General features: G+C 37.6%; 1 protein-coding gene and 1 non-coding gene across 4 annotated transcripts; both read left to right on the top strand.

The window, feature by feature from the left end:
- The first annotated feature begins 11162 nt into the window (after window positions 1-11162).
- Window positions 11163-11269, top strand: LOC127090149 (small nucleolar RNA R71). Its single transcript, XR_007791679.1, has one exon. It is a non-coding gene; the product is annotated as a small nucleolar RNA R71 (small nucleolar RNA).
- A 4493-nt stretch (window positions 11270-15762) lies between these two features.
- Window positions 15763-19381, top strand: LOC127084655 (nuclear transcription factor Y subunit A-1). Of its 3 annotated transcripts, none has more exons than XR_007788762.1 (7): window positions 15763-15943; window positions 16665-16953; window positions 17122-17237; window positions 17465-17536; window positions 17657-17821; window positions 18530-19114; window positions 19185-19381. XR_007788762.1 is itself a non-coding variant. In XM_051025149.1 (7 exons), the coding sequence occupies exons 2-6, from the start codon at window positions 16677-16679 to the stop codon at window positions 18914-18916; spliced, it is 1017 nt and encodes a 338-aa protein (XP_050881106.1). In that variant the 5' UTR covers window positions 15763-15943; window positions 16665-16676; the 3' UTR covers window positions 18917-18950; window positions 19185-19381. The 3 variants fall into 3 exon arrangements, 2 of the variants coding, with proteins under 2 accessions (XP_050881106.1, XP_050881105.1); XM_051025149.1 differs by having other exon boundaries at window positions 18530-18950; XM_051025148.1 differs by having other exon boundaries at window positions 18530-19381.
- Window positions 19382-20602: the final 1221 nt, after the last annotated feature.

Genomic DNA, 20602 nt, shown 5'->3' on the forward strand with positions numbered 1-20602 from the left:
TTCTTGTAGCAACAAGATCCACCTTAGGAGTCTAGGTTTAGCGTCCTTTTTTGTTAAGAGGTACTTAATGGCGGCGTGGTAAGTGTAAACGATTATTTTAGCTCCGACCAAGTAAGAACGAAATTTATCTAGTGCAAATACTACTGCTAAAAGTTCTTTCTCGGTCGTGGCGTAATTCATTTGTGCTTCATCTAGAGTTCTACTTGCGTAATATATGACGTGAAGCTTTTTATCCTTTCGTTGTCCTAAAACAGCGCCCACGGCGTAATCACTGGCATCACACATTATTTCGAATGGTTCATTCCAATTTGGTGTCTGCATTATGGGTGCGGAGATCAATGCTTGTTTAAGCGTTTGAAATGCTTCTAAACATTTATTGTCAAAGATGAATTCAACATCTTTCATTAATAATCCGGTCAAAGGTTTAGTTATTTTAGAGAAATCTTTAATGAATCGTCGGTAAAAACCGGCGTGTCCTAAGAAGCTTCGTACTTCTCTCACAGTTTTCGGAGGTTGAAGGTTTTCGATTACTTCTATTTTGGCTTTGTCTACTTCAATTCCTCTATTTGATATGATGTGTCCTAAAACAATTCCTTCTTGTACCATAAAGTGACATTTTTCCCAATTAAGTACTAGGTTTACTTTTACACATCGCTCTAGAACTCTTTCTAGGTTTTCAAGACATTCTTCAAAGCTTTGTCCGCATACGGAAAAATCGTCCATAAATACTTCCATGATATTTTCGAGAAAATCGGCGAATATTGCCATCATGCACCTTTGGAAGGTTGCGGGAGCATTGCACAAGCCAAACAGCATTCGTTGATAAGCGAAGGTACCAAAAGGACACGTGAATGTTGTCTTTTCTTGGTCATCAGGATGAATTGGTATTTGAAAGAAGCCTGAGTAACCGTCTAGATAGCAGAAATGAGAATGTTTTGCTAATCGTTCTAACATCTGGTCAATGAATGGTAAAGGAAAATGATCTTTTCGGGTTGCTTTGTTTAGTTTCCTATAGTCAATGCACATTCTCCATCCCGATTCGATTCGTTTGGTTATAGTTTCTCCTTTTTCATTTTCGATAACTGTTATACCTCCTTTCTTTGGTACTACGTGTACAGGACTAACCCATTTGCTATCAGATATAGGATATATGATACCTGCCTCTAATAACTTGGTTACTTCCTTCTTCACTACCTCACTCAGGATCGGGTTTAGTCTCCTCTGATGTTCCCTAGAGGTTTTACAGTCTTCTTCTAGCATGATGCGGTGCATACAAATAGAAGGACTTATTCCTTTAAGATCGGTGATGTTGTATCCTAGTGCGGTTGGATATTTTCTTAAGATATGTAGGAGTTTTTCGATTTCGAGTTTTCCTAGGTCTGCATTAACTATTATTGGTCGTTCAAGTTCTAAGTCTAGGAATTCATATCTCAGATTTTTGGGAAGTGTTTTCAAGTCGAGGTTTGGTTTCTTAAGGCATTGCGCAGGATCCGATGTCATTGCTAAACATTGGTTAAGTTCGTCTTCTACACGATAGTCAAACAATTTGTCATTTTCTAACTCTGTTTCTTTTATGCATTCATCGATGATATCCATAAAGTAACATGTGTCATCTATTGCAGGTGCTTTCAAAAATTGGGAAAGAATGAACTCAATTTTCTCTTCTCCTACTTCGAAAGTGAGTCGTCCTCGTTTTACGTCTATGATCGCACCGGCGGTTGCTAAGAATGGTCTTCCCAATATAATGGGTGTAACTTCATCTTTTCTTATGTCCATAATTATAAAATCGGTTGGAATGTAGAATTGACCTATGCGCACGGGAACGTTTTCAAGAATTCCTACAGGATATCTAACAGAACGATCTGCTAGTTGCACAGACATTTTAGTTGGTCTTAATTCTCCCATTTCCAGTTTCTTGCATATGGATAAAGGCATAACACTGATACCGGCTCCTAAATCGCATAAGGCTTTATCTATGACAAATTTTCCTATGTGACAGGGTATAGAGAAACTACCTGGATCTTTAAGTTTAGGAGGCATATTCTGGATTATAGCGCTACATTCAGCAGTGAGTGTAACAGTTTCGCTATCTTCAAGTTTCCTTTTATTAGAAAGAATTTATTTTAAGAACTTAGCATATGAGGGCATCTGCGTAATAGCTTCTGTAAACGGAATTGTGACGTTTAATTGTTTCAGTAGGTCAACAAATTTTTTAAATTGGCCCGCATCTTTGGTTTTAATAAGCCTTTGAGGGTAAGGGATAGGTGGTTTATAAGGTGGTGGAGGTACATAAGGTTCTTTCTTTTCTACGGTTTCCTTATTACTCTCTTCCTTTTCCTTAGGTGTATTTTCTTCCTCAGTTGACTTTTTAGAGTTTTGGTTTTTAGTTCTTAGATCTACTGGTCCTTCCACTTCCGTTCCACTTCTTAGTATGATTGCATGAGCGTGGCTTTTCGGGTTAGGTTGGGGCTGTCCAGGAAATGTACCAGTTGGGGCAGCAGTAGGCGCTTGTTGTTGAGCTACTTGTGATATTTGTGTTTCCAGCATTTTGTTATGGGTAGCCAAGGCATCTACTTTACTTGCTAGTTGTTTGATTTGTTCGCTAGTGTGTATATTCTGGTTTAAGAAATCTTTATTGGTTTGCTGTTGAGAATCTATGAAGTTCTCCATCATTATTTCCAAGTTGGATTTCCTAGGAATATTATTGTTAGGTGTAGATGGGGTCGGCTTTTGATATCCAGGAGGTATAGCTGGGGCTTGATTTGGAGCTTGTCCTGGTGCGTATAAAGCATTATTACTCTTATATGAAAAATTAGGATGGTTCTTCCAGTTAGAGTTATAGGTATGCGAGTAGGGATTTCCTTGAGCATAATTCACTTGTTCTGCTTGGATTCCTGTTAGGAGTTGACAATCTGCAGGAGTGTGACCTTGGATTCCACAGACTTCGCAATTCTGAGTTGCGGCAACCACGGTGGTTGGAGGTGATACATTCAAACTTTCAATTTTCTGGGCAAGGGCTTCCACTTTTGTATTAACATGATCAAGGCTACTTATCTCGTACATGCCACTTTTCGTTTGAGGTTTCTCTACCATTGCTCGGTCGCTTCCCCACTGATAATGGTTTTGGGCCATGCCTTCGATAAGTTGATAAGCATCGGCATAAGGTTTATCCATAAGTGCACCACCTGCTGCTGTAACACCCCGAATAAAATAAGAGAATTATTTAAATTAAGTTAATAATATATTTATTAATTTAATTAAAATAAATTGAATTACTGGATTATTATTGTTATTATTATTTGGAATAATAATTATAGTGGAAAATATATAAGTTGGAATATGAAAAAAAGGGTTCATTGTTGGTAAAGAGTTTTCACGTGAAACAGAGAAAGCGGCTGAAAGGTGAAAAGTGGAGAAAGAGCAAAGGTTGAAGAACGGAAAAGCTTGACGCTTAGAGATTGCCGAATTATCTCAGGTAAGGGGGGTTTATCGTCGCTTAATGGGTATTATAGATTAACATGTCATGGGTAGTGAGAAACCGTTGAATTGACCCTAATTGGGATTGTTGAATGCTGAAAGATTGTGATGAATAAACTGAGTTTAAGCTGTAATTGAGTCCGTAATTGTGTGAGTCGTATTTTCCCGAACGTGTAGCTTTTTACGGAAATTGAATCGGAGGTCCGGAAGTCCTCCAACGGCGGAAAATGCGGAAACTCTGCATTCTGCCTTGTGTTAGCGCAGGAACTGCTGTTTTGTCTGCGTTAACCGGTTAACCCAGTGCGTTAACCGGTTAACACTGTTATATTTTGTGAAAATGTGCTGTTTTGCCTGCGTTAACCGGTTAACCCAGGGCGTTAACCGGTTAACACTGTTGCGTTTTGCCAGAAAATGTATTTTTGCCTGCGTTAACCGGTTAACCCAGGGCGTTAACCGGTTAACACTGTTGGAAATTAGAAAAATTGGTATTTTAATGTTGTGAACATAATTGGTGATTGGCCTATTTTAGTTGATTGTGAGGAATAAGTTGTTGGGTTTATGTTATGAAATGTTGATCCAATTATGTTGATCAGTTGTGTTAAAGTTGTTGAAAATACTGAGTTGTAGGCCTGATGAGCCAAAGTTGATTATAAGTTGATTTTTGTTGAATACGTTGTTGTGTTGATATTATTATTATGTTGTTGACAGTTTAAAGTTGTGTATGCCATGTACATTCATATGCATTAAGTCGGAGCTTTGCTCACACCACGTTGGCCTGGATTGGCAAATTTTAAGTTGAAAGTTGAAGGCTTATGCCTTGATGCCCACTAAAATGGCAATGATTTTAAGTTGGGAGTTTTACTCCGAATGGTACCACATGCATGACGAGTCGAGTCTCATTTGAGTTGCATTTTATGTTGTGCTTGAGTATGATATTGAGTTGATAACTGCCGTTGTTGTATGTGTAATCTGATTTGGGTGATGAAACGTGTTAAATTACTTAGCATTACATGATGAATTATAATGCTTATTATATTGATTGAGAGACTCACCCTTACAATTACTTTTCAGGTAACGAGCAATGAGTTGAGTAGAAGCTAGTGCTTGGAGTCTAGTGTAGTCACCGTAGTGGGTCATGCTCTGATAGATGTAACATCGGGACGGGATGTTTTAATTGTTTATTGTCGGTTGTTGAACCATTTTTCATGGAATACGTTATATGTTTGTAGAATGGTTGAGTTGATTTATATCCGCTGCGAATTGTGCAAAAATGTTATTTTGATTAAATAATGAGCATGACAGTTATTATGTTGTTAAGTGTTGTGTGACACCCTTGGTGTATAATTACTCTGATATTTGTTGTTGTTATTTTAATTAAATATTTGGGGTATTTTAGAAGGGTGTTACATTAGTGGTATCAGAGCAGGTCGGTCTGTCCGACCAGTTGTCGTGTCGTTACTGTCTAACAATTATGTAATTGTTACTAGTCTAACTTTTAAGTTGTGTTGTAGTGATAAGTTGAAATGGCTGGAAGGAATGACGCTGCAATGGCTGCCGCAATGCAAGCGATGGCACAAGCTGTGCAGAACTTGCCAAATGCTGGTGGAGATGCTGGATCACGTAGCTTGGCGACTTTTCAAAGAGAGAATCCGCCGGTGTTTAAAGGGAAGCATGATCCAGATGCAGCCTTGGGATGGTTGAAAGAAATTGAGAGGATCTTCCGTGTTATGGATTGCACTCCAGCTCAGAAGGTTCGGTATGGTACTCACATGCTAGCAGTCGAAGCTGATGACTGGTGGCTAGAGACTCACGAGAGGTTGACCGTGGCAGGTGAAGTCATTACTTGGGATGTATTCCGTAGGGAATTCATGAGAAAGTATTATCCGGAGGATGTCCGTGGTAAGAAGGAAATTGAGTTCCTTGAGCTAAAGCAAGGAAACATGTCTGTCACTGATTATGCTGCAAAATTTGTGGAGCTGTCCAAATTTATCCTCATTACACTAGTGCTGGTGCTGAATTCTCAAAGTGCATCAAGTTTGAAAATGGACTGCGCTCTGAAATTAAGAAGGCTGTTGGGTATCAGAAGATACGCGTTTTTACTGAATTGGTTGATAGCTGCAGGATATTTGAAGAAGACAATAATGCTCATTACAAGATTGTCAGTGACCGCAGGGGCAAGCAACATCAAAACCGTGGAAAGCCGTATGATGCTCCAGCTGGAAAAGGGAAACAAGGAGCTGCTCCGGCTCAGAGGACTAGTAGGGGAGGTGATCCTGCTGGTATAGTTTGCTTCAAATGTGGTCAGGCTGGTCATAAGAGTAATGTATGCACTGCTGAAGTAAAAAGGTGTTTTCGCTGTGGTAAGACTGGTCACGCAATGGCTGATTGCAAGCACAAGGAAATGATTTGTTTTAATTGTGGCGAGGAAGGGCATATTGGAAGTCAGTGTCAGAAACCAAAGAAATCTCAGACTGGGAAAGTGTTCGCATTGACCGGAACTCAAACCTCCTGTGAGGACAGACTTATCCGAGGTACATGTTTCATATATGGTACTCCTTTAATTACTATTATTGATACCGGTGCTACCCACTGTTTTATTTCTGCTAACTGTGCTCGAAGACTGGGTTTTAAATTGTCCGCTTTGGATGGTGAATTGATTGTTGAGACCCCAGCTAAGGGATCAGTAACTACTTCTTTGGTATGTTTAAAATGTTCTTTGTCGATCTTCGATAAAGATTTCTGTGTTGATTTAGTATGTTTGCAGTTGGATGGGATGGATGTAATTCTTGGTATGAACTGGTTAGAGTATAATTATGTTCATATAAATTGTCATCATAAGTCGGTGAGGTTTTCCACTCCTGAAGAGGAAGGAGTTGACTTATTACCTTTCAGAGAATTGCGAAAATTGATGAAAGAGGGAGCTCAGATGTTTTCTTTGATGGCGACGTTGTCGGTTGAAAGTAAAGCTAAGATAGAGGAACTGTTAGTGGTGAAAGAATTCCCTGAAGTTTTTCCTGATGAAATTCCTAGTGTGCCGCCAGAGAGGGAAGTTGAATTTACTATTGATCTGGTACCTGGTACTAGGCCTGTTTCGATGGCACCGTATAGAATGTCGGCATCGGAATTGTATGAATTAAAGAAGCAATTGGAAGACTTACTTGGGAAGAAGTTTATAAGACCAAGTGTGTCGCCGTGGGGAGCTCCAGTGTTGCTAGTAAAGAAGAAAGAGGGTAGTATGAGGCTTTGTATTGATTATAGACAATTGAATAAAGTAACGATCAAGAATAAGTATCCACTACCGAGGATAAATGATTTGATGGACCAATTAGTGGGTGCTTGTGTGTTCAGTAAAATTGATTTGAGATCGGGCTATCATCAGATCAGAGTGAAAGATGAAGACATCCAGAAGACAGCGTTCAGAACTCGGTATGGACATTATGAGTATTCTGTGATGCCTTTCGGTGTGACTAATGCGCCGGGAGTATTTATGGAATACATGAATCGTATTTTCCATACTTATCTGGATCATTTTGTGGTGGTATTTATTGATGATATTTTGATTTACTCTAAGTCCGAAGGAGAGCACCAAGAACATTTGAGATTAGTATTGGAGGTTTTGAAAGATAAGAAATTGTATGCGAAGTTGTCCAAGTGTGAGTTTTGGTTAAGAGAAGTCAGTTTTCTCGGCCATGTAATTTCAGGAAAAGGTATTGCTGTAGATCCTTCCAAGGTAGAAGCTGTATTGCAATGGGAAACTCCTAAGTCGGTTACCGAGATTAGAAGCTTTTTGGGATTAGCTGGATATTATAGAAGATTTATTGAAGGATTTTCTAAGTTAGCACTTCCGTTGACTAAATTAACTTGCAAAGGTAAAGCTTTCGTGTGGGATGTTCAGTGCGAAGAGAGTTTTAATGAATTAAAGAGGAGATTGACGTCGGCGCCGGTTTTGACTTTGCCAAATCCGGGGGAACCGTTTATAATTTACTGTGATGCTTCGTTGATGGGTTTGGGAGGTGTGCTCATGCAAAATAATAAAGTAATTGCTTATGCGTCGCGACAGTTGAGAATTCATGAAAAGAACTATCCTACGCATGATCTTGAACTTGCTGCTGTAGTGTTTGCGCTAAAACTTTGGAGGCATTACCTTTATGGTTCCAGATTCGAAGTTTTCAGCGATCATAAAAGTTTAAAGTATCTATTTGATCAGAAAGAGCTGAACATGAGACAACGTAGGTGGTTCGAATTGCTTAAGGATTATGATTTCGGTTTGAATTATCATCCAGGAAAAGCAAATGTTGTGGCCGATGCTTTAAGTAGAAAGACCTTGCATGTGTCAGCAATGATGATTAAGGAGTTGGAATTAATTGAGCAATTTCGGGATATGAGTTTGGTTTGCGAAGTAACACCGCAGAGTGTGATGCTAGGAATGCTAAAGATTAATAATGATTTTATGGATAGTATCCGAGAGGCACAGAAATTGGATGTGAAATTAGTAGATATCCTTAATCGTTGTGGTCAATCAGAGAAAAGTGACTTTAAGGTTGATGCGAGAGGTGTGTTGAAATTAGGGGAAAGAATTTGTATTCCTGATGATGAGATTTTGAAGAGAGGTATTTTAGAGGAGGGTCATAGAAGCAGTTTGAGTATTCATCCAGGAGCTACTAAAATGTATCAGGATTTAAAGAAATTATTTTGGTGGCCCGGAATGAAAGAAGATGTGGCTCGTTTTGTGTATACGTGCTTAACTTGTCAGAAGTCGAAGATTGAGCATCAGAAGCCTGCTGGGTTGATGCAACCGTTGGAAGTTCCAGAATGGAAATGGGATAGCATTTCTATGGACTTTGTAACAGGGCTGCCTGCTACCTTGCGAGGGCATGATTCGATTTGGGTGATCGTTGATAGGCTCACGAAGTCAGCTCACTTCATACCTATTAACATCACTTACCCAATTGCGAAATTGGCAGAGATTTACATCCGAGTAGTTGTAAAGTTGCATGGTGTTCCTCTGTGTATCGTGTCGGACAGAGATCCGAGGTTTACATCGGGATTTTGGAAAAGTTTGCAAGATTCGTTGGGATCTAAGTTGAGGTTGAGTTCGGCATATCATCCTCAGACTGATGGCCAAACTGAGAGAACTATTCAGTCATTGGAAGATTTACTGAGAGCTTGTGTTCTTGAACAAGGAGGTTCGTGGGACACTTATCTTCCATTGATCGAGTTCACATACAATAATAGTTACCATTCTAGTATCGGAATGGCGCCTTTTGAAGCATTATATGGTCGTAGATGTAGAACTCCGTTGTGTTGGCACGAATCTGGTGAGGGTGTAGTACTTGGACCAGAGTTAGTTCGAGAAACTACCGAGAAAGTGAAGTTTATCCGGGAGAAGATGAAAGCTTCTCAGAGTAGGCAGAAGAGTTACCATGACAAGCGGAAGAAGGATTTAGAATTTCAAGCTGGTGACCATGTGTTTTTGAGAGTCACGCCTGTGACCGGTGTTGGGAGGGCTTTGAAGTCTAAAAAGCTCACTCCTCGCTTCATTGGTCCGTATCAAATCTTAGAACGAGTTGGAAAAGTTGCTTATCGGATGGCATTACCACCTAATCTTTCGAATTTGCATGATGTATTCCATGTGTCGCAGCTTCGGAAGTATATCTCAGATCCGTCTCATGTGGTTAGTATGGATGATGTGCAAGTGCGAGATAATTTAACAGTAGAGACAAAGCCTGTACGAGTTGAAGATCGGGAAACAAAGACTCTTCGAGGAAAAGAGATTGTGTTGGTTAAAGTCGTTTGGTTGGGAGCTACGGGCGAAAGCATGACATGGGAACTTGAGAGTCGGATGAAGGAGTCTTATCCAGAGTTATTTGCTTGAGGTATGTTTTCGAGGACGAAAACTCTTTTAGTAGGGGAGAGTTGTAACACCCCGAATAAAATAAGAGAATTATTTAAATTAAGTTAATAATATATTTATTAATTTAATTAAAATAAATTGAATTACTGGATTATTATTGTTATTATTATTTGGAATAATAATTATAGTGGAAAATATATAAGTTGGAATATGGAAAAAAGGGTTCATTGTTGGTAAAGAGTTTTCACGTGAAACAGAGAAAGCGGCTGAAAGGTGAAAAGTGGAGAAAGAGCAAAGGTTGAAGAACGGAAAAGCTTGACGCTTAGAGATTGCCGAATTATCTCAGGTAAGGGGGGTTTATCGTCGCTTAATGGGTATTATAGATTAACATGTCATGGGTAGTGAGAAACCGTTGAATTGACCCTAATTGGGATTGTTGAATGCTGAAAGATTGTGATGAATAAACTGAGTTTAAGCTGTAATTGAGTCCGTAATTGTGTGAGTCGTATTTTCCCGAACGTGTAGCTTTTTACGGAAATTGAATCGGAGGTCCGGAAGTCCTCCAACGGCGGAAAATGCGGAAACTCTGCATTCTGCCTTGTGTTAGCGCAGGAACTGCTGTTTTGTCTGCGTTAACCGGTTAACCCAGGGCGTTAACCGGTTAACACTGTTATATTTTGTGAAAATGTGCTGTTTTGCCTGCGTTAACCGGTTAACCCAGGGCGTTAACCGGTTAACACTGTTGCGTTTTGCCAGAAAATGTATTTTTGCCTGCGTTAACCGGTTAACCCAGGGCGTTAACCGGTTAACACTGTTGGAAATTAGAAAATTTGGTATTTTAATGTTGTGAACATAATTGGTGATTGGCCTATTTTAGTTGATTGTGAGGAATAAGTTGTTGGGTTTATGTTATGAAATGTTGATCCAATTATGTTGATCAGTTGTGTTAAAGTTGTTGAAAATACTGAGTTGTAGGCCTGATGAGCCAAAGTTGATTATAAGTTGATTTTTGTTGAATACGTTGTTGTGTTGATATTATTATTATGTTGTTGACAGTTTAAAGTTGTGTATGCCATGTACATTCATATGCATTAAGTCAGAGCTTTGCTCACACCACGTTGGCCTGGATTGGCAAATTTTAAGTTGAAAGTTGAAGGCTTATGCCTTGATGCCCACTAAAATGGCAATGATTTTAAGTTGGGAGTTTTACTCCGAATGGTACCACATGCATGACGAGTCGAGTCTCATTTGAGTTGCATTTTATGTTGTGCTTGAGTATGATATTGAGTTGATAACTGCCGTTGCTGTATGTGTAATCTGATTTGGGTGATGAAACGTGTTAAATTACTTAGCATTACATGATGAATTATAATGCTTATTATATTGATTGAGAGACTCACCCTTACAATTACTTTTCAGGTAACGAGCAATGAGTTGAGTAGAAGCTAGTGCTTGGAGTCTAGTGTAGTCACCGTAGTGGGTCATGCTCTGATAGATGTAACATCGGGACGGGATGTTTTAATTGTTTATTGTCGGTTGTTGAACCATTTTTCATGGAATACGTTATATGTTTGTAGAATGGTTGAGTTGATTTATATCCGCTGCGAATTGTGCAAAAATGTTATTTTGATTAAATAATGAGCATGACAGTTATTATGTTGTTAAGTGTTGTGTGACACCCTTGGTGTATAATTACTCTGATATTTGTTGTTGTTATTTTAATTAAATATTTGGGGTATTTTAGAAGGGTGTTACAGCTGCGGCGTCTATTGTTAACCTTGTGTTGTACAAGAGACCATTATAGAAGGTATGAATCACTAACCAGTCCTCTAAACCATGGTGTGGACAAAGTCTCATCATGTCTTTGTATCTTTCCCATGCTTCAAAAAGAGACTCGTTATCTTTCTGTTTAAATCCATTTATCTGGGCTCTCAACATAGCTGTTTTGCTCGGAGGAAAATATCGGGCAAGGAAGACTTTCTTCAACTCATTCCATGTTGTGACTGAGTTGGAAGGAAGAGACTGAAGCCATATTCTAGCTTTATCTCTTAACGAGAAAGGAAAAAGACGAAGTCGAATTGCCTTTGTAGTGACACCATTAGCTTTAACAGTATCAGCGTATTGGACAAATACGGATAAATGAAGGTTTGGATCCCCGGTGGGATTTCCAGAGAATTGATTCTGTTGCACTGCCTGTAGCAGCGAAGGCTTAAGTTCGAAGTTGTTTGCTTCGATTGCGGGTGGAGCAATACTCGAATGCGGCTCATCTTGCGATGGAGCGACGTAATCTCGAAGCGCACGAGCTGGTTCTGCCATCTCGGGTATTGGTGAAGGAAAAAGATTTTTGAGATCAGAAATTTCGATAGGAGGGAGATTGTTTGCAGCACGATATTCCCGAATTCGTCATAAGACTCGGAGATATAGTTCGATGTCGTTGATTCGTAAGTAAAACGACTCGCCTTGTGAGCGAGTGTGTGGCATACAAATCAACGAAAAAAGAAGAAATAAAAATTGCCTTAGTCTCTACAACGTAACAGAAGAGTTACGATATCGACTAAATAAAAGTCCCCGGCAACGGCGCCAAAAACTTGATCGCGACTTTATGAGTCGATTGGGGTACTAACTGCAAGTGCACAGTTCTATCGCGTAGTTTTAAAAGATATCGATCCCACAGGGACTTATGAATCGATATACCGTTTTCTAAGGTTACTTCGTAAAGCTAAGGCGGATGATACTTTGATTGTTTGGGGGAAAAGTTAAAACTAAAATAAGATCTAGGTTAAATATCAATTAAGCGGATATCGGTATGTAGTTCGTCGTAATTAGGGAATCAAGTCTTCGTTGGTTTCTTGGTTTTAAGATAAATCTTTTCAGTGGACACCATTGATTAAAAGTCTTCTCTCAAACTCTCGCTCTGTTGAATAGACCATGACTTTAAATTAACGTAGCTGTCACTTATTAGTTAAGTCCAAAATCACTTTTTGAAAACAATAGAATCTATAGAAACTCTTTTTAAGAAAATACTAATCGTTTAAACACCCTCGTCTCAAACTCTCGCTCTGTTGACTTAGATTATATAATTAAATTCAAATGCTTAACTCTCGTCCTCACATTTAACTTTTAAAAATACTTTTTGAAAAAGATTAGAATTTAATTAACTCTAAAAATTGCTTTCGCCCTGATCTAGAATTAATGTCCACTTTACACTGTCCAGTTAAAAACTCAAACTTTCGTTCTATTGATTTTAACTTCTTTAGTGTTTTACTCTCGTACAAAAACCTTGGTATTAAACCTGTAAATTGAGACCATAAAAAGAGTGATTTTATTTTTAAACGTAATTAAGCCAACTTAGTTTTGATTCCTTCATTCCGCTTACTTTACATACCGATACCTAAATAAATTAGCCGGACATGCTAAACAGATCTAAACAATCATCATGCTTAAATAAATCCATCTCAGGCCAACAATATAAATAAACAATAATGCAGGGCATATATAAATTCAAACAATAATTAAAGAATCTGAATAGTTAATGACAAATCTTGAACACTCCACCACAAACCGGTTGGATTTGTTCTTGAATTCTTCAATCGGACAAGAAAATAAAAGGTGAAGGAATAAAAATCTAGGATCTAACGTAAGGTTAGATCCAACAAAAGATACACAATAGTTTTCGGTGTAGAAACTATTGTGTGAAAAATTAATTAAGTGCTGAAAGATTGACTGGAAAAGAAAATAAAAATTTCAAATGAAGGTAGAATGCTGAAAAAAAATAGAAAGTAGTAAAAATAAAGCTATGCCAAAAACTGGGAAAATTTTTGAACTCTTTAGGGTTCCATAATTGGTCCTATTTATACTAATCCACTTGTTTAACCGTTTCCAAAAGTGCCTTGCGTAATTGGTCTTCACGTTTCCGGAGTCAAGCGGAAGAATAAGCATCAACGTGCCTCTGTTGCGTTTCTGAAGCCAAAAATATAGGAGAATGGTGTGACGTCCGTCACACCATGTGTTACGCTCGTAACACAAGGCAGCAGGGCGTGACGCTCGTCACACCATGTGTGGCGCTCGTCACAGGCTCAGCGCCCATGGCTTGTGGTTTTGGGCTGGGCTTTAGTGAAATTGCTTCTCTTCATTCCTTTTTGCACCTCCTTTTCTTCCTTTTTCACTTATGCTTCAAATAAGCTACCTGAGATAAATAGAAGGAAAAATACCCAGTAGTATCGAATAAAATGAAATAAATTGAAGCGAATAATAATATAATTCAATTAAATCGAGTCCAGAAATGTGATATTATTTCATGTTATCATTTGTCTGATTGAGTTTTACTTTAATTGTTTCATTATCTCATATCCCCATTCGACAAATGTACCCTCACTTCCATGACGTGTAATAAGTTTATCGCTTTATTTTTTATTGTTTGTTTAGGTAGTTTCTAACAGAAGAATAAAATCAATTATTTTCCAAAAAGAACAAAAATAAAAACTCGATCCAACGTCGAGTATTTTCTCAAAGACCAATCCATTCAACCATTTCAAACCTTTATTTTCAGTCCATTCCTTACCATTCCCGATTTCTCAAACTTTTCATCTTCAACCATTTTCAAACTATCCAACCTTTCTCTCAAATCTTTTTTGCAATCGTTAATCAAATGCTTGATCCAACGTCAAGCCACTTTTCCAATGAAAATCAAAACACGTAATTCTTATCAAACACTTTTCAATAAAGATGGAAACAGAATATGATGGATACCACAAACTCCAGAGGCTAAGATTCGATATGGACATCTCGCCCATCCTAGCTCTCGCCATCATTTAAAACCTTCAATGCGGTTTATTCAAACTCTTTCTCAATCAAATCTCAAAACATCTAAGAAATATCAAACACTTTTGCAAATAAGATGGAAAAGAAATATGATAGATACCACGAGCTCCTAAGGCTAGGATTCGAGATGGATATCTCACTCATACAAGTTCTCGCCATTACTTAAAACATATTCAAACCAATCAAACTCTTTTCTCGCCGTCGTGCGATTGATCCTCAAATCCTTTTCACAAACGAAAGGTACTTTGTCTCAAGACGATGCAAAACAATGTTTCGTCCACTTGAACGTGTGAGTAAGCTTGCGACTTTGCCCACAAATGTTGATTTGTAAATCCATTCGACCGTGATGCAAACACTCCTTTCTCCATTTGTTTTGGGTAGCCAACAATGTTTTTGTCGATTGACACAAAATAACTTTCGCTAAAATCGACGAACAAACAAACATTTTATATCCAGAACTACGTAAGCATTGAATTCTCTATTGCACCAGGAGATTCGTAGGAGCAGGATTTGTAGATATTTTTAGACACATTAATAAAAAATCCAAAAACATTTTCTCATTTTTTGGGATCATTTTCTTTCCCCTCCCAATAACTCGAGAAGCCTAACATCTCTAAGCTAACAGTAACACACACAACTAACCTAAGGATTTTCGTTGAGTACAACAAACGTGAGAGATGGTAATACATTTCCCTTGCGTAATCAACTCTCGAATCCTAATTTGGTTGCGACGACCAATATCATTGCCGTTCTTTCTTATGGTATATAAATATTCTCCCTTTCTTTTTTAAGAATAAAAAAAAATTTGGTGACAACTATTTTCAATCTATCTTATTAGCATGCAATTGCGCTTCGCAAAATTGTGTTTTCATTTTTCTGAAGTACGAAAAAATAACAAACAAAAATTCAATTGAAAAATAAATACTAACCCAAACAAATTTCTCTACTAAAATTAATCTTTAATTACAAGTTACTAGTATAATACTAATAATAAACCATAAAACCATAATTAATACAAAAAAGAAGAGGGACGTTTATAAAAGAAAAAGGCAAAACGGAGGATACGTGGATAGAGTTGCTGTCGAAGCTAGTCTGACACGGACCCCACATAAAAGCCACGTGTTCCGTCAAATTTCAACTAGTCAAATGCGTGTCACGTGGGTCACAAATTTTTCTTTTGTTTGGTTCCAATGAAAAGACCATGATAACCTCACCCACCATTCTTCATTCACACGCCCTCGGCTTCACACGTGTCCCGGCCTTAAAAATTGTTGGACACACATAAAGGTGACGTCATCATTATCTTAGCTGTTGTAAGTGAAAAATACATTAAGAAGTTGGGTCACACACAGAAAAATAATTGTTTAATTTTTACTGCTTGATATTCTTTTGGCGAATAATCCATAAGTATATTTATAACTCTTCTCTGAATTTTGATTTTGTGAATATGTATTTCTAAACATTTGTATTTAAAAAATATAAATACCTAAAAAGGTATTAAATAGTATAAAAGGAAAAAAATAGTACACCTTACTCAGAACTTACAAAGACCAAGACTTTTTGAGTGAGTGTTGTGTTACAAATATTTTTAATTTTTAATTTTTTTTTTAAATTTTAATTTTCTCTATTATTATTGGTGGCGTTATTAATTTCTGATGCTAAATTCAGAGAAGTGTGTTTCTGTGTGCGTGTGAAAGAGAGAGAGAGGGAGAGGAATCGGATTAGCCTCTTTGAATTTTCAATCACAATCAAAAGACTCAAAATCTAGGGTTTTTTTTTGTTCGTCCTCAGGTTAGTGCATGCTTCGATTTAGCTTCCATTTTTCTCTTTATCAATTTGGTGGATTTTTTATCGCGTGATTCATTTCCTTCTGAGGCTTGTTGAGGATTAGGGCTTTTAGGTTTGTTATTTTTCGTGCAGAATTTTGGGTTCCGTTTGTTTTTCTGAGTCTGGGTTGAGCAATTCTGTGACTGCATGTGGATTCTTGTTTGAAATCAGGAAAAGATTGTTTTTTTTTTCAATAGGGGGAGGAGATTTCTTTTATGAGCCAAGGTTGATTTTTAATGTGGGTAAAGGGGGTTGAATTGGGTATTTAAGTAAGAATTTGTTGAAATTCTGTTATACAGAGCTTCATAGGTAGTGATGTATGGATGTGATGTGTGAAGGTTAGACTGAATATGCTGGTATGTCCTAAGGTTTCATGTGGTTCTGTTTGACCAAGTAAGACTTGAGTATTTGTAGCACTTGTTCTCTTGCTTATGTATATCTATAGATGTAGCTAGTAGTCGAGAGATGTTTTGTGTCAAGAGTGAGTCACGACTCGAATGTATATTGTAATTTTTGGTTGGATCAGAATATTTGTTTGTTTCTTTTTACTGTGATCATAATCAATTTCACCATCGAATGTGGGTTCGTTGATTCAGTATATACCCTCGTGAGTGTGATCAGTCAGCTTTCTTTTAGCACAAGGAATAAGATATGTATATAAACTGTAGTTGTAATTTTTTTGTAGGGATCTGAGGATATGCAACCCAAGTCTGAAACTGCAAATCAAGTGAGGTCGGATCCTCATTCCTTACAGGCCGGTGGTGTTGGTGGTGTTTACTCTGAACCTTGGTGGCGTGGTGTTGGATACAATCCTGTAGTGCAAACAATGTCTGGTGCCAATTCATCTTCTCTTGACTGCCCCAATGGTGATTCAGAATCCAATGAGGAAGGCCAGTCTATGTCTAATAGTGGGATGAATGAGGAAGATGATGATGCCGCTAAGGATTCGCAGCCTGCTGCTCCTAATCAATCAGGTGCTCTAGGATATCATATACTCCGCTAAGGAGTAACTATTAATAAACAATTATATAGGGGGAAAATAAACAGATTGACACTTTAAAACTGAAATAGATGAAAAATTTCCAGTCCATCAAATATTTGACTTAGAGGTACTGAAATACAATATTTTCTTTTCTTGGTAGAAAATTATGGGCAAGAACAACAAGGAATACAGCACACTGCATCATCTGCACTTGTTACTGTTCCCGAAGAAGGCCTCACACAGACTCCTCCGATGGAGCTTGTTGGTCATTCAATTGTAAGTCTCTGCCTAAGATTTATTGCTTTTTTTGACAACTTGCTATCAATTTGTTAAGATAAACATTTTGTGCAAATATCAAAAGCAGTAACTTTGTTCTGGAGCACAAATCTGTGCTGATTCGTGCATATCATTTTTTATAGAAAATATGTTATTATATAACCTGTAGTTGTATGCATTTGGACTGGATAAGACTCAATAGTATTTTTCCAATTCTTTTGATGCAGGCATGTGCTACGAATCCCTATCAGGATCCATATTATGGGGGGATGATGGCAGCTTATGGTCACCAGCAGTTGGTACGTGACATTAATATGTTACTTGATTAAAGGTTCTTACCGTGTTGTTCTTCTGTCTTGATTAAAGCAATTTCGATATTAGGATAGTGTGATAATTAACCACTTTTTTTTTACCATTAGGCATATCATCCTTTTATAGGAATGCCTCATCCCAGAATGCCTTTGCCCCTCGAGATGACTCAGGAACCTGTTTATGTGAATGCCAAGCAATACCAAGGAATTCTGAGGCGAAGACAAGCTCGTGCTAAAGCAGAGCTTGAAAGGAAGCTCATAAAATCTAGAAAGGTATAAATTCGCAAGAGGCAAACTCTTATGCTTCTTTATGATATTTTTCTATCCTTTGGGTTATTTATCTTTTTATATGGAGAAAGACTTCTCTCCACCTTTTACATGATGCCATCTGATGGTTGCTTAGTCTTTAGTCTGGATTTTTTTTTATAAATAAATCAGTGTGCATGCATTAAGAAGTCTTTGTGTGTGATCTATGCGCTGTTGTCTATGAAGAGAAACAAGAGATGATGTCTGTTGTATTCATCATTGTGCTGAATTGTCAACAGCAAAAGTCAGTGTCAGTTCTCTCTATTCCATTAGAATTATGTCAATACCTTCATGAATAGCAATCGCCCACTTAAAACAAGCAACAACATCTAGTTTATTGTTTAGACGGATCTGCTGTTGGAGGCACAAGGAAGTTAGGATTTTATCCTTGTCTGCTAGAATTAGGCTGTGGAAATTATATTGGTGCACAAATGTCAATAAACCTGGTATTTTAAATTAGGCTTCTAAAATGGTTTTACTACATCAACGTTTGGTGGATTCCGCTCCAATTTTGTCGTTATATATAGTCAGCTTCATATAGAATGATAAAGGAAAATCAAGCTAAGTTGCTTATTTTCACCAGTTTTTTAACTTGCATGTGTCAAGAAATGTTTCGAATGACATAGAACATGGTTCTACTTGTAGCTAGGTTATGCTGACATCTATTATTTGCAGCCATATCTTCATGAATCTAGACATCAGCATGCTATGAGAAGGGCAAGAGGCACAGGAGGACGGTTTGCAAAGAAAACTGATGGCGAAGGCTCAAACAACTCAGGAAAGGATAATGGCTCTGGTCCAGTCCTGTCATCACAGTCAATTAGTTCATCTGGTTCAGAACCCTTGCCTTCAGACTCTGCGGAAACCTGGAATTCTCCCAACATGCGACAAGATGCAAGAGGATCAAATGAAAACGGTGGTGTCTCCTACCATAATAACAACAATGGTATGCAATCTTCAAGATATCAAGGTGAAAGAGTTGATGAAGGGGACTGTTCGGGGCAACTACGCGGAAGCATCTCCTCGAACGAGGCATCGCAGAGACGCCTAGCTATTCAGTAGACCCCTCCCCTGCAAGGGGAAGATAGATGCTGAGGTTGGTTTTGTATCCTAGTGATATATATTTGGTGAATGAATAGCTTACCTTGGTTATCAGTGAACATTCTTGGCAATATATATGTCAAGCGGCAAATCATTCTTGGCTTTTGTTTATGGTGTGAATGAATGATATAATATGGGGGGAGAAGAATGATGATTGGGGTAAGTGATTTCTGTTGAAGTCCCGAGCAATCAATCCTTCATTCTTTTCTCATTTTTGCATTTTGTACAGAGTTTTAGTGGGTAGTCAAGTTCAGCTGATATGGATGGATGGTCAGGTCAGAAGACTGGAGAAACAAACAAACACTTTTGATGTACCAACTCTCTTGTTTGACGGGTTTATTTTGTGCAACTTATCCAGTTGGTTGTGTTAATGTTAACATGGGATTTCATTATAATAGAATCAAACATGCATCAAGTTCTTAGTCACATTTATTACTGGCTTTGTGATTTCAACATGTTGGAAAGATAGATTAAATTTTCCATCGCCTTTCTAGCAAATATAATAGAGAAAAGAAAAATCATTTTGTTGAGTTGTCAAATAGTTTGACTCGGTCAAATGGTTTTGAAAAAATCATTTTTAAAAAGTCACAAATGAAAGAGGGTCGACTGTCCCCAAGTCCAGGGTGCTAGCCAGGCCAGATTCTAATAGAAGGATCCTCTACCATGGAAATGTGTTACAGGGAAATCTAAACCATTTATTTTTTGTTTTTACTTTATATTAATCAAATTATTAAAAATAAATTTGAATGGTGGAGATTATCTCTTTCCTGTCTTCAGTGAAAAAATCACTAAAGAGAATCTAGACTTGATTCTAACGTGTGTAAAGGCTGCATGTATGGTGTAGTCGGTTTTTGTCAATCCAATATACAAGGAATTTGATGTTGTTGGTTGAGTGCTCATGTAGATGTTTTAAATCTGATGTTGATAAATATGTTTAAGCAAGTTTGTGTTAAAGTTAAGTCAGGTTTGTTATAGTCATCTAGATGTCTTATATGATTCTTATAATGTTGGTGATGATTCTTATAACGTTGTGATGAGGACATGATGCAACATGAAATAAATAAAGTAATCTTAAGTCTTAGAGTTTCTATTATAAGGGTAAATGGTAGGAGAATCAATGTTGTCCTAATTTAATTCATGAGAAAATAAATGGAAAGACCTATCGAAAGAAAATGATAGGAGTTTTTCACTCAAACGTATAAGATGTCGTAACACACGGGTTTGCCGTCCAATTTTAAGGGAATTGCTCTTTCCATTCTTAGGGGTTCTCCTCCACCACCGTAAAAAGATTAAAATGTCCTTAGTGTCTGGAGATATCTTCTGACGTACATTTTTCATACACAACTAAGACAAAAATGGCGAGAAATCTTTAATTCTGTTAAAATTTGATTCAGAGATGCATATCTCTATGTACAAACGATTGATTTGGAGATGCATCTTTGTAATCCCTTTTAGTTCATTAGTTTATATATTTTTTGGAGATACATCTCCGGAATATATTCTGGTAGTTCAAACAGGAAAAGAATATGGAAGAATGAAAAATCAACATAAATTAACATCAAAATAATAGGTGATTCAGGATGTTGCAACATTTTTATAATTTCTTTAGCTGATCTTTGAATCGTCGCATCCACTTCAATCAGATCC

Source organism: Lathyrus oleraceus, chromosome 5 (assembly GCF_024323335.1).
Source record: "Lathyrus oleraceus cultivar Zhongwan6 chromosome 5, CAAS_Psat_ZW6_1.0, whole genome shotgun sequence".
In the NCBI taxonomy this organism is placed as follows: domain Eukaryota; kingdom Viridiplantae; phylum Streptophyta; class Magnoliopsida; order Fabales; family Fabaceae; genus Lathyrus; species Lathyrus oleraceus.